The sequence below is a fragment of the Gambusia affinis genome, linkage group LG06, assembly GCF_019740435.1.
Source record: "Gambusia affinis linkage group LG06, SWU_Gaff_1.0, whole genome shotgun sequence".
Classification (NCBI taxonomy): Eukaryota; Metazoa; Chordata; class Actinopteri; order Cyprinodontiformes; family Poeciliidae; genus Gambusia; species Gambusia affinis.
The window spans coordinates 8,449,213-8,462,633 of record NC_057873.1 but is presented as its reverse complement, the minus strand read 5'-3'; the positions used below and the strand labels follow the sequence as shown (position 1 = coordinate 8,462,633).

The 13,421-nt window shown below is 36.8% G+C and overlaps 1 protein-coding gene across 5 annotated transcripts in view; it reads left to right on the top strand.

The window, feature by feature from the left end:
• Positions 1-13,421, top strand: part of stard13b (StAR-related lipid transfer (START) domain containing 13b) — a 63,559-nt gene that overhangs the window by 41,579 nt on the left and 8,559 nt on the right. For 3 of the 5 annotated variants that reach the window (XM_044119434.1, XM_044119437.1, XM_044119436.1), the window contains 2 exons: positions 10,384-10,455; positions 11,516-11,597. In XM_044119434.1, coding sequence (XP_043975369.1) covers positions 10,384-10,455; positions 11,516-11,597 — 154 coding nt within the window. Of the gene's footprint in view, positions 1-7,329; positions 7,526-8,821; positions 8,890-10,383; positions 10,456-11,515; positions 11,598-13,421 lie in introns of those variants that run through there. The other 2 variants (XM_044119438.1, XM_044119439.1) reach the window with 2 other exon arrangements.

Below are 13,421 nucleotides of genomic sequence, written 5' to 3'. Positions count from 1 at the left end.
TAGTAATTCATAGTCCCTTAAGTCATGTCATATGGCATTGCTGGAAAACCAAATTACAGTGTTTATATAAGTTATCAAAGGAACGAAAGAATTACAGTCACACAACCGTAAATTAGAAGTGGGAAAGCAGCGTGACATGGCGAGGCATGCAGGCTACTGAGTTTTACATTAAAGAAGATGTGGACTTCAAATTAGGATGCAAATAGAAATGTTGAGCTTTTTAGGGGAATACAGTTAACTCCATGACCACATGGGAAACGGTAGACACCAGCTGTGGGGGAGGTAGCTGAAAGGACAACTGAAAAAATAGCTTTGACTTACTGAAACGGAAAAGAAACAAAGATTTTCACTGAATTCAGGCATCTGAGACAATTCTCTTTTTCTGTTTCCATTCTTTACATCATAAGGTGCACAGATATTCATGGCTACATTGTTACAAAAGTGCATACCCCTCTTTTTATTTTGTACTTTTTTAATTTTACCTCAATGTTAACTTCATTGTAATGAGATTTTATGATTCAGTCATCATAGTATTTTTTTTTTTCTGTCTTGTTCTCACATTACCCCATATGAAACACAAGAACACTTTGACAAAGCAAGTCAAGGTTTTAAAATATCCAAGTTTCCCAAAATGAAATGAAAGAACATTTTTGCTCTTTCAAAAATGCGTAAAGCCACATCTCCGATATTAAAAAAATCATTTGTCAGTAAAGGCCATGACTAGTGAAGGAAATCTGGATGCGTCTTGATTTGATCCTATTTGGACATAGTTAGGGAGAAAATTTACAAAATCCAACCATGATGATTTTATCAGCAAAGACAAACTCTTTATAAATTCAGCTCAGATGATTATCAGGACTCTTTGACATGCGTGGGAACAGAACTGCTGTCCCGTGTCTGGAAGTGTTTAGTTTGAACTTGGCATTATATATTTTACAGGAAGCTCAGCTGATTGATTTCTGATTAATTCTGTGCTGTTCGTCAAAAGCTCTGTAATAACAGGGAGGGTTCTTTTTAAAGTCTGTTATATTTTATGTGTCATAGGCTCCCGTAGTGACTAAAGAGGGAAAAAAAACACCTGTGTGTGTGTTGCTGACACTTCCTTTGGTCTTTTCTGTTTACTGGGCAACCTGGGGGTTTTAACATGTGGCTGTTAGAGAGTTTTCTCTTGGGTGAATGTGAGACACCGTAACGAGGTTAAAGAAAACACTGTGGCGTTTCTGATTGGACTTTGAAGCATTGGCTTGCATAGTGGCCATGCAGCTCAAACGCTGTGTCCCAGTATTTGACATCAGTCTGCAACAGCCAGTCAGAACCTGTGGGCTATAATCTTACAGTTGAGGTCAGGGATAATTTGTTAATGCTGTTGTAAGATGGGAATCTCCACTGAAGTGTTCCTCAATGACTTGAAACACTAAGTGTTATTTCCTTTAAAGATGGTTTGAAGTAATTTCCCATAAAACACTAACCTCCTCCCACATGCTACTGACAGTAAATCCCCGTTCAAACTTTAATCTCATTGTCTTCTCAGACAACACAAAATCTATGAATCAGTTTGACTCCCGGTGACCACCTTTCAAAAAGAAACAGCATCTGAGTCCAGTCCGGATGAGTCTTATTGTGCATTGTGAAGTGATTGGAGACTTGTGAATACTACAGAAACCAGTGGCTGACATTACCATAGCTGATTGAAAGATAAAAGGAAAAGAGCAGCACAGACGGAGCGAGCTGATGGGTTGTTTCCCCCTGAAGATGAAAGAACCCCCTTCTCTGTGTGTCCTTCAGAGGTGAAGGAGAGTGTTACCACAGCTGTGCTGAGCTTGTTTAAATTCAATACAGGATCTCGAGATGAAAACAGCCCAGGTGACTTTTGACCCAGCAGGCTTTGGCAATGGTCAACAACAGCAGCTCTCCAGCTCATGTAGTTGTTATTTGCACTCAGAATCAATAAGCTCTAGGTGTCAGTGTGAGTGTGTCTGTCTGCTGTGAAATGAAAGGTTGATCTTTCACCAGTGGACCCATTATAAGTCGTTAACCAGACTGTGTTTATACTAAAGCAGCATGTATCTGTGATCTGACTTCCAGCAGAGAAGGTCAAGAATTGAGCCACACGTGACAATAACCCCAGTGGAAATATTTTAAAGACTTGTCTGAAATCTGTGGAGTGTGTCTGTAGCATTATAAGGAGATTTAAAAGTAAAAAAAAAAAGTAAACTGTATGGCTTAAAGTATTTTTAGATAAATTTCTCTGGATAAATGTTGCTGCCCACTGGCTCAGCAGGTGTTCTCTAAACTATAAAATACAAGAATGTAATTAAGTAAACTGATATAATTATTTTCTCACAGCTATATTTCTTTTTATTTACCTTTGTATTGAATGTCATCTATAAAGATGATGTATATCCACTTTAGGAGTTCATAGGACATACACCATACATTTATCAGCTGTCACCAGATATTCTAAATTATTCTAGTTTAGAATTGTTAAACTATTCTAGTTTAACTAGAATAGCTTAAACTATTCTAGTTTCTAGGCAACAATTTGCCAGAAACTGAGAAAAGAAGCTTATATCAAACAAAAGCAGAACTTTAAGATGTACTGCATCAACAAAAAAAATATTGATGTGAGAAGTCTAGTTTCTAGTTCTCAGTTTTAAGAGTATTTGTGAAAAACTGCAAAAAAGTTATCTGTTTGCTTACTTTGGATCAGATTGTGATACTTTAGCATGGAAGTTCACTTTTTGGTCTGGGAGTTTGATCAACAGCGGTGGTGGCTGACCCAGCGGTAAATGGTTCTAGAAAAGTCTTAATTAGAGATCTAAAGTCCTAAACAATACATGATTTTCTTTTTTTAAACAAAAATAATTAGAATATATATTTTTTTATTATTATTTATGGAAAATATTGTGTTATTATGAAACTGGAACATACTAACTCAATGTTATGCAGTGAAAATCCCAAGCTGTGATCCATACTGGGTGCTGATTTGGGGTTTCACAGTTTTTCCACTGGTCTCTGAGCTGCATGAGGTGTGGAGGTTTGTTTCATCCACTCTTTGTTAGACACACGTGGTCCACTGAAAGCACATCTCCCCAGTTCACTGCAAAACACAATGAAATGCAGGTCCAAAGATTTGCTGGCTCATTTGTATTTTAGAACATTTTGCTCCAGCACCTTGGCAACACCCCCTGGAAGTGACAATTTAAAATCTGCATCCCATGTGGACTATTGGGTAATAGGATCCTTGGGCACTTTGTAGGATCAAGCAGGGGACTCCAGGTCCCCGGGTGATTCAACACTGCCTCTCTGTAATTACTTGGCCTATGAAACCAGCTAGCTCATGTGCCAGTCACACCATCAACAACAAAGTCATTTCAACAAAAGCACTGTGTTGTTACTCACCTATGACGGCAGACGATCTCTAAGAGTTTACTCTTGCTCATTAATTCAGCAGCTTCTCTTGTTTATAGATACCAGGAATGCTACCAACACAGTATGCGCTGTGTTATTTGGCTGTGGCACCTCCTGTTTTGCTGATAATTGAGGGAAACTGTGCAGAGGATATTGGAGTCTGAGGAACATGTAGAGCTTGGTTAATTAAGACCTACTACAAATAATAGGAAGGTTTTATTCCCACAATATTAGGTGAATTACAGGGGGTACTGCTCTGTTAATCCACCTTGTGAATAGTCACCATTATTTTTGGTGAATCAGGGGCTCAGTTTGGGAGCCCTCTATAAGATGTGTTTGGACCTAGACTTATAATGCGAAGCATTTATGGAGATCTGTTTGCAGAACCTCAAATAAATATTAATAAAATGTAACTTTCTTACATTTAAAATAACTAAATAAACTCCAGTCCCTTTAATCCATAGACCAAGCATACTCATGTCACGTTCCTACATATGTTTTACTGCTGCAGCTCAAAATGAACTGGAGTGAGTCTTTGGCAGTTTTTATAGATGAAGATTTAAGATGACTAGTTTGGATAAAATGAATAACAAGGATGGAAACAAACTTTAGCTGTTGCTCAAAATGCTTTAAATTTTTTTAGTCACTGACCTGCCTCAAATGCTGTGAAGAAGTGACTGTGTGGCTGGAAAACAAAATACTCTAATGGTAATATTACATTTATTTTTATAGTCCTTTGAAATAACTGTCAAGTTAAGTGCTTCACAGCAGGTAATATAAGATAAAACATATAAAACTCAAGGAATAAAACAGGGTAAAACACAAGAGACAGTAGAATAAAGTAAAAAAAATATTTTCTGAAAATCAATATTGTCTAAATTAATGACCTGAAATTATTTGCTCAGATTATTTTGGTTATAAAAACCATAAGCCAAATAAATTAAGTTAAATTGACCAACAACAGTTTTGAAAATCTGTTGTTACTGCTGTAATTCAAAATTTTAAGTTATAATATAGGCAACCAAACCAACTCTGTATTCACGCTGGGCATGTCATTTTAATTGGAAATTTTTGTGTAAACACTGTGAAGCCAGAGCATTTCTGCTTAGTGTTATAAAACAGTGGGAAACTCATACTGACCTGTGTCAACTATCTATCCATAATCAATATCTTTCCAAGAAAAGGGCTTGGAGTGAATGGTTACTACCCATTTCCCTGCATTCTGGTGCTTTTTCTACCAGATGTTAATAATCTGGGATAATAATATATAATAATCTTGACCTTTAAGAAGTTCAATCTAAAATCCCCTCTCCTCAAGTGGTGATGTAAAAGGAGGGTTTAGTTTTTTTACAGGAGAGTACAACATCACCATTGGTTATCACTAGATTTAAATATACTTAAGTGAATAAAACTGACTAAAGGGCATATTACTAACAGTAAATCATTTCCACAACAGTCACAGCAGTCCCTTCCTTCAAGTTCAAACTTTGCATAACAATTTTCATGTCCCATTATGTTTCTATTTTACAATGTTGCCTGCAATCTCTGACTAATAAAAAACAGATCTGCTGTGCCTCCCGGATACACAAGTTTGGTATTTATCTGCCACCACATTTGTCTTCCAGCTATCGCTGATCATAATTTGAGCTTCCCATTTGCTGCCATGTGAACAATTGCCAACTGAGAGACGGAAGGAATGTAGGACTATTTTGGGCATGAAACATCAGATGTTGTGGTTTTGGGGCAGACTTAAGAGGAGGGGTCTCTGTGTTTCCTCTGGCAGTCTGTCTAGTCGAAGCTGACTGCTCACTGTGAGTGAGTGTCTGTATGCAATTACCTTCATAAAGGAAAAGAGCGACCTCTCTTACAGTCTCTCCAAGTATGACGGCATCTTCAGTAGTACTGTCTGTTTTTTTTTTTCTTCATATTTTTGCTTCTGTGCGTCTTTCTCCAGGTGTTTTAACAGACAATCGTAATGGTGGGTCGGAGCTTTTCTTGTCTGGCTGATTCATTCCGTGGTAATGCATAATGGTAGCAGAAAGGCCAGGGATTTTTATTGTACTCCAATTTATGGCCCTTTGTCTTTCTATAAAAATCTGATAAGTGCTAAGTGCATTTACCGGTAAATGCTTTGTTTTTATGGTGACTAAAGTGGATAACCTATGACATCCTTTTTTGTGCGTGGAGATAAATTCCCAGTTCCAGCCAAAGCACTTCTACAGAGAAAATGGCACAGTGTCACAGAGTGAGGAGGCAGGCCTCATCTGGAAATCTGCTCACATGATTGGAAATTATGGATGGATATGGTTTACTTATATAATCACAGAACCTTGGAAAATCCCACTAAACTAAAGTGCCTTCAGATACAAAGATAGGAAACAAAGTGTTCTTATTAGATATAGATTTGGTCATTTCCTCTGTTGTAATCCAATTAGACAGTAGGTCAATATTTTCTTCACGAAGTCAGCCCAGGGCTGGCTCATCTTGGACTTTATTAATGATAGCATGAGTTTTTTTTTTTTTTTACTTTTTTCCCAAATAGATTATTTTCTTGTCTTTCTTCTAGCAATGGGCTGATAGCCAATATTAGGGCAGAACATGTTTTAAAACATTACATTTTGAAAACCACAGATATTTTTCATCATGTTTCTGTGGCTCAAAGTCCATTTAATGAGACTGCAGTAAAAAGTTCCTGCAGTTTTCTCCAGATGTGTTAATTATAAACACAGCTGGCAACCTGTTGATGCACACTGCTGTTTAGCTAGCTGAAAGGATTCAGCAACATTCCTTTGCTTACAAGAGAGAAAACATTCAACTGTATAAACCGAACAAGCATCACTCATACTGTAGCTATTATATGCTTATCCAGGAATGATTGCCTAGCTAATTTCAGCTCTTTTACAATTCAGCAGAACTATAAAAAGAAATAGCACTCTGTAATTAGTATGTTTACTTGAACATTATGTTTTAGTGAATATTCTATAGTTTTGATTAATTGTATGTAGCAAAGATCAAAATAATAATAAATGGAGATAGCTTGTTCTTCCGCCTGGCTTTATTACTATAAGAAAGCCAACTTGTGTAAATCAAAAGCTGTGACTAGTTTTCTTCTTTTTTTAAGCAGGATAAGTTATACATTTTGGGAAGATACTGTACAATTTATTTTTACTCAGAACTATCATACAGTGACAATATCCATGCCTACTTTTTAAAAATTTTTATTTTGTAAAAAGGTTTCATCAATTTATGTCTTTTAGATGTTTTGTTATTCTAGTACCTGGGCTACCAATAATAAGGATTATTATCTGATCTTTTTCTTTGTGATCTAATTATTCGATTGATAGATTGAGCTCCTTCACTGATTTTCCTACAAACAAAGAGACTGAAACAGAGAAGGTTTTCAGTCTGAAAAGCTGAGTGCCCCAGCATGATTCACTGCTTCTGATTACTGGCGGTTTATGTCATGGTTTTCCCCGACTTCAGCTGTCTACGTTTTTTCCATTCCTTTGACCCCTAGGAACAACATCTGGAGCTGCACTCCATTCTAGTTTATTTAACTGAAACCTTTCCCACATGAATTTTTCTACCACGTTTTTGGAGCAAGGCTTGAAAGGCTGTGAAAGATAACCTTCGTCTCGCCAAATCCTCACTCAGGAAACTGTTGGAAATTTTTTAAGACTTCGTCTTGAAATAGCGAGACAAACTATCAGGATTAAGAAGCAATCTTTTGGCTGCAGCTCCAATCTTTTCCAAAAATGTGCTGACTTGTATATGAAGGAGTTGTTGTGGGCAGAGCTGGGAAGGAGGGTTTGGCACAGGGAGGGGTACATGAGGAAGAGGGGGGGTTAAGTGAGTGGGAGCCTGCCACAGAAAAGTGGGTGGGTTAAAGGGTAGATTCAGTGTTGGGACAGGCACATGGTGGTTTGGGGGGTAGATAGAGAGAGAAATGGAAAGAGTAAGGAGCTGCGAATCTGACTTCAAACTGCCAGTTGTGTTCAGACAGTGAAAAGGAATGTGGCTCAGCGTGGGAATAAAGATGCTCTGACATGCTTGGAGACACTCGTAACTCTTGATGGATGTAGAAGCTACTCTGGCTCTATGATGAAAATATCCCGTGAGTACGCAACTATTTTTCACTGACAGGAAACCAGCATGTCAGCTGATTCAAGGGTTCTTAAACAATGGATGTGATCTCGTATTGTTTTTTTTGTTAGTTTGTTTTCAAAGGGTTTTTTAAAAATAGTTCTTGCTTATTAAATTGCATGATTTGTGATCTGTCATTAAGACATAAAGTAGAATGTAATTAAGGTTTAAAAAAATGCTAACTCTGGCTCTTCTCACCATCTGTGAGCTGTGCTGATTTACATATCTGTTAAAATCTTACATTTTAACTGATAAGTAATGGTTGAATTTCGACAGAATGACTTTGTATCAACCATGAGTCAGTTCATGCCAACTTTGGGAATATATATTCTACTCATAGTTTATCATAAGAAAGGTGTAAAGCAAAAAAAGTTATTTTTTCATCAGGCCCCAAAGTAAATCAAAGTAAATGGGAATAGAGAGTGATTCTGGGCTTTCAGAACTTAGTATAAAATATAAATATTTTATGACTATATATTTCCAAATTCATTGTAAATACATGACTAGAGAAACAGATGGCAATAGTTTAACTACATGGATATGGAAGGGTTTGTTTACAGGACATAGAAAGGAACAAGGTAGCAACATGTAGGTACGATATGAGGGTATGAACCTTTGACTGGACAAGTTGACCTAGAGCTGATACATGCTATGTCCACAATGTGAATTATATAACAAGTATTCTCTATAGAGCAGACAATGTTGCATAAGATGAATTATAAAAGGAGTCATCCGTTCCACGCAGCTTTTGACATTTTGCTCCATTGTGTGGCAGCCAAACTGAGTTTTACTTCTTTGTGAAATTGTAATTCTATACCATAGACAGCTTTAAAGCTTTAGGTTGTGAAGAGCAAACACAAGTTCTCATTCTTTGGCGCGATGCCCGCCCCAGTCTTTTATCCACGAGAGATTTCCTTAGAGAGAGGATGAGAGGACAGAATGTCTCACTATCATGTTACAGAATGCAAAACAGAGGGATTCCCAGATCCTGTTACTGTTTCTCAGTGGTCCAACCTGAGGTCCTGGGACACAGAAGGGCCTGACAACACTCTCACTATCCATAGCAGTTGAATAATAAAGAGCCGATATTATTCACCTGGGAGGGAGGTCTAGCAGATCACAAAGGCTTTAGCTTGTGCTGACGCAGGTGGGAACACAGCAGAGTGGCTCCTGGCAGCAAACACATGTTGACTTATCTCCTGGTTCAGGGGTAAACAGTAGACATCCAAGGACAGAGGGAGCTGTTAATATTTATTCAGTTGTTGGTCAGTCCTGAAACCAGACAAAGTCAGTTTTCTTTGATTTGTTTCATCATCTGGAAGCAAAGCAGCACAGGTGAGTTACACAGAGATCATTTTCTGTAATTATATGGAACTGTAGGATGAATGACTGCGGTGCATGTTGCAGCTGCTGTGTGCTGGTCACAATTTGGAGCTGAGATTTCAGATTTGCTTTAGTGATTCCCTGTTAGCTTTGTGTTTAGCTGTGCAGTTTGCTCTTAGTCAAGAGCAAAGTTGTTCATGTTCTTTAAAACATAAAAAAAAACCCATCTGTACAAAGACTCATTTGGACACAATATTGTTTTAAAGATTGGTTCTGGTAAGTTTAGTCAACTCAGTATGTTTGTTGTCTTTCTTACTCCATTGATAGTGGTAGCCTGACTTTATGATTATATCACAGTTAAAGCACCAAAGATCGTCCTCTGACTTTCTGCTCTGTGATATAATCATATTAATAATCATATTTGCTTGACAAATTAATTGAGATGAGGCCACTGAGAAATTACATCAGAACAGATTTTTTTTTTAATCTGTGGCGATTTTCTTTCTAAACATTACTGCTGATCTGAACAAAATATATTGATATATTGTATTTTTAGTCATTCTCTTTTAAATAAGAAACATTATTATTACCTTGGTTCCTAATGTGGTTTATTGTGGGTGGTAGCACTGATGTGTCAGGTGTCATTTCTCATGTAGGCGGCAATAGTCCCCACCTCTATTAGCATTAATGGAAAGGTGTCAACAGTCTTTTTCCGTTTCAGACCATCAGTGGCACTGATAGCTTCACTCTGCAGGTCACCAGAGGTAATTTATGATCCAGAGAACAGGATCACCGCCTTTTCAGGCGTTTCTTAGCTTGGAGCTGGAGAGCACTAACAGTCATTTTAAGTTGTTTTGCGTCTTTTATTGATAAATCTATCCTTTAGGTGAATGTTTTTTTCAACAGTGGGGAAAAAAATCTTCCAACGCAAAAAAAAGTTGTTTTGTTGTTATTAACAGATTTGCCATGTTGCCATGAGCATTTTTGCAGTTTGCACACAGAACTTATTTTTTGTAATATGTTAATCTGAAGTATATGAATTCACATATAAACACTTTCAAAATATATCCCTTAGCTAATTTATAGATGTGCTGAAGAAAACGAGAAGCACATCTTGTTTTAAGATGTGTGTTGTCTTGTCTTATAACAAATTTAGTCCATAGGAATGGTATGACGGATGTTTTGTGTTTTTAAAACATAATATTTTAAGCTGTTCATTTTTAGGAGCAACACTTGTAATACTCTGTAAGTGCTGTCTTACAAAAAGTTGCCACGTTAATCGAAGTTCTCTTTAAGGAGTTAGTACTTTTTGTTCCTATTTTGCAAATAAAGAGAAAATCCATTTGGTCCTTCAACACCCGACCCTATATGAAAAAGGTGCCAAGGGATTTTTTTTCTTCTTTTTTTTGCTGTTTTAATGACTGCTTTGGTGGTTTTGTTTAAATTGAAAATTATCTCAATTAATGTGGTTTATTTTCACTTTTCATCTCTGTTGTTGCCTTGCAGAAATTGAGGCAAAAGAGGCGTGTGACTGGCTGCGGGCAGCAGGATTTCCCCAGTATGCTCAGCTCTTTGAAGGTAATGAAAGCACTTACTAAAACTCCTACACACATTCATCATCACAGAGGGAAGAATTGTTTGTTGAAAGCTAGGGATTAATGAAGTTGCACATGGATAACCCAGTTCTGTAATGAACCAAAAGTTGTATTTTTTATTCTGGATCTATTGTAAAATGAGAATATTTGTATGTGACCTTTTGAAGTAAATAGTTATGTCGTGTCATCTGGTCTTTCTCAAGCACTGATCACAGAACCCTGTACAGCTTGCATGTGCTGTTCTCAAGAAACCTTCCAGCTGGAGCCCCAAGCAGATCTGCAGACACCACAAAACAAACAGAACATCAGATGCTTTTAAAAATCTAATCTCTTCCATCCAACGAGTACTTTATAAACATGTCTGCTGTGCTTGACGCCTGAAGTCATGGGAAGAAATTGGTTTTATCAGAGCTTTAAGGGGCTTTACTCCCACAGATCTCTGTGTTGAGGCCAGACTTTTGATGTGCAGTAGTGCTATGCATTTTTTTCTCCTGACAGCTTATGGAAAAGTAAAAAAAAAAAAAAACTTCTAAAGAGGGAACTGATAATCTTGTGAAAGTGCAGAATTCTTCATGCTGATGTTATGTGTTAAAAAGCTTGTTAATAAATAAATCATTATTGAGACTTTTCATATTTTAAAGCTTTTGATATCTTTGAAACCCTGCCCTTTTGAACAGGCAAAGCCTTGTCGAGCCATGGCTGCTCATTGTAGCTTCTGTTTTCCATGAGAAGAGACTAACTTCACATGCATTTAGTGAAACGATAGATTCAGTCTCTTAAGTTATGTAACAGGAAGCTCATACCAAGAGCAAGTCGCAATGCCCACACAAGTACGAGCTCTGTTATTGGGATAATCCTGTCTGTTTTCATTCAAATTACAGAAAGTTTCATGGCTCCTCTTTACCACTGCAATGAATGTTGTGGTTTCCAGACACTTAAATTTTTCCTTTGTGTTAAACAAAACTTGTAGAAAGTGGAATATTAACAATACCACTCACTCTGGATTTTTGCACTCACATGTTTTCTGATTTTCCTCCCTTTAGATTCACAGTTTCCAATTGACATCACGCCTGTGAAAAGAGATCATGACTTTCTGGACAAAGATCTGGTGGAAACTCTGTGCAAGTAAGTGAAATGAGTCACTAAATAAAATGTCAGTGGAAGAAGATATAATTGTGGATCTGTAGAAGACTCTATGCAGTGTTGCTCATAGTTTTTGGTTCTCCCTGGTAAATATGTGTAGAATCCTTTAAACTACAGCAGTATGTGACTAAAGCAGCATTCAAAATTGAGAACCAAAATACTTTTACTTCCAAGATATTTATCCAATAGAGAAAAATAATGTGTCTATGTTAAGAACTTATTGTTTTTATGGCAAAATTATTGCTACCCCTACTTTAAATTATTTTATACAACTCCCCATTGCCAACAGAACAGCTATTTGTCTTCTCCCATAATAGTTTACAAGAATGGAGCAAACAGAAAAAGTGATCTTTGACCATTCCGTGTCTCACAATCTCTCTACATTGTCCCCAGTCCAGGATTATGCTTCTGTTATACATTCTTTTCTTCAAATCACCCAACAGGTTTTTAATAGGATCTAATCTGCAGACTGACATGGTCCTGTAAGTAGTGTTGTAGTCAAGACCACCTAACCCAAGACGAGACCAAGACCAGAACGTGATGAGACAGAGACAAGACCAAGACTTTTAGGGTCCGAGACCAAGTAAAGACCAAGACCAAGGGAAGTCGAGACCGAGTCAAGACCAAGACCAGCGCCCCGTGCTACATGACACAATAAAATATAAAATATTTATATATATTTATATGTTATTTATATATTTAATACCATTTTACTAAGTTGAAATTCCTTTAAACTCTTAAAAAATTTTAAAAAATTAAATTTAAATTTAAAAAGTTATTCAGTTACATCAATGTTAATGGATATTATTATGGGTACCTGTAATTCTGCCCCACTGGGTTTAGTTAAAAAAAAAAAAAAAAAAACCACATATGGTATTTATTCTTTCCCACTGAATAAAACTGAAATAAAAAAATTTGAATCTTATGATATTTCTTGTGTGACAATAGGCCAATGTAATAAAATAGAATTTATTTAAACACTCTTAACAAATGTTTGCCAGGAGTTGCAACAAAATCTGCCACATTTTCATATAACAAAAATAACATTAAAACAAAAGGGATTTTATATTGTATGGTCTTACCTGTGCAACATAATGTTATTTCTATTTTCCCTTACTAGAATATAAGAATATCATAAGAAACAAAATGTTTCCCACAGATTGATATGATAAAAAATATGCAGCCTAAATACAAATTGCTTGCAGTAGCTTAGAAGTTTATTTCAGCGTGTTTACATTAAATTTACCTAATTTTCTTACTTTAAAAGAGGATAGAAAGAAATTATCTTCACTTCTCAAACACATGGCAGTAACTTAATGTTTTTTTCCCCTCTGGGTTAATGATTTTTTATGAAGAATAAAATAATTGTACCATCGACTGTTGCCTCCACATTACTTTTTAGAGCCCATGTATGTTTTTTTTTTTTCCCCCAACCCAAAATGAAAACAGCACTTAAGCAACTACAGTAACTATGGAAACGATCCAGGAGAGACATTAGTAGTGCCTCGCACCGCTCAACATATTGTGACTCTAAACAACCCTAAAGCAACTCATCTGCATTCCAAACTAGCCACGGGATGAATAGGAAACAATTCCTCTTCCAGTGTGATTTTGCCCGTGACTTTCCACCATCGCTATGGTAACGTAAGAATAGGCCTTTAGTCAGTGATGCCATCAGAGTCCAAGAGCAAAAATAAATGCCACCCTGCATACCACGCGTTCCTTTAATTGAACAGATAGATATTTCATACATGCTAGTGCAGCCTCTGATCTCCAGCTAAGTACCCTCTTATTTTAGCAATCACA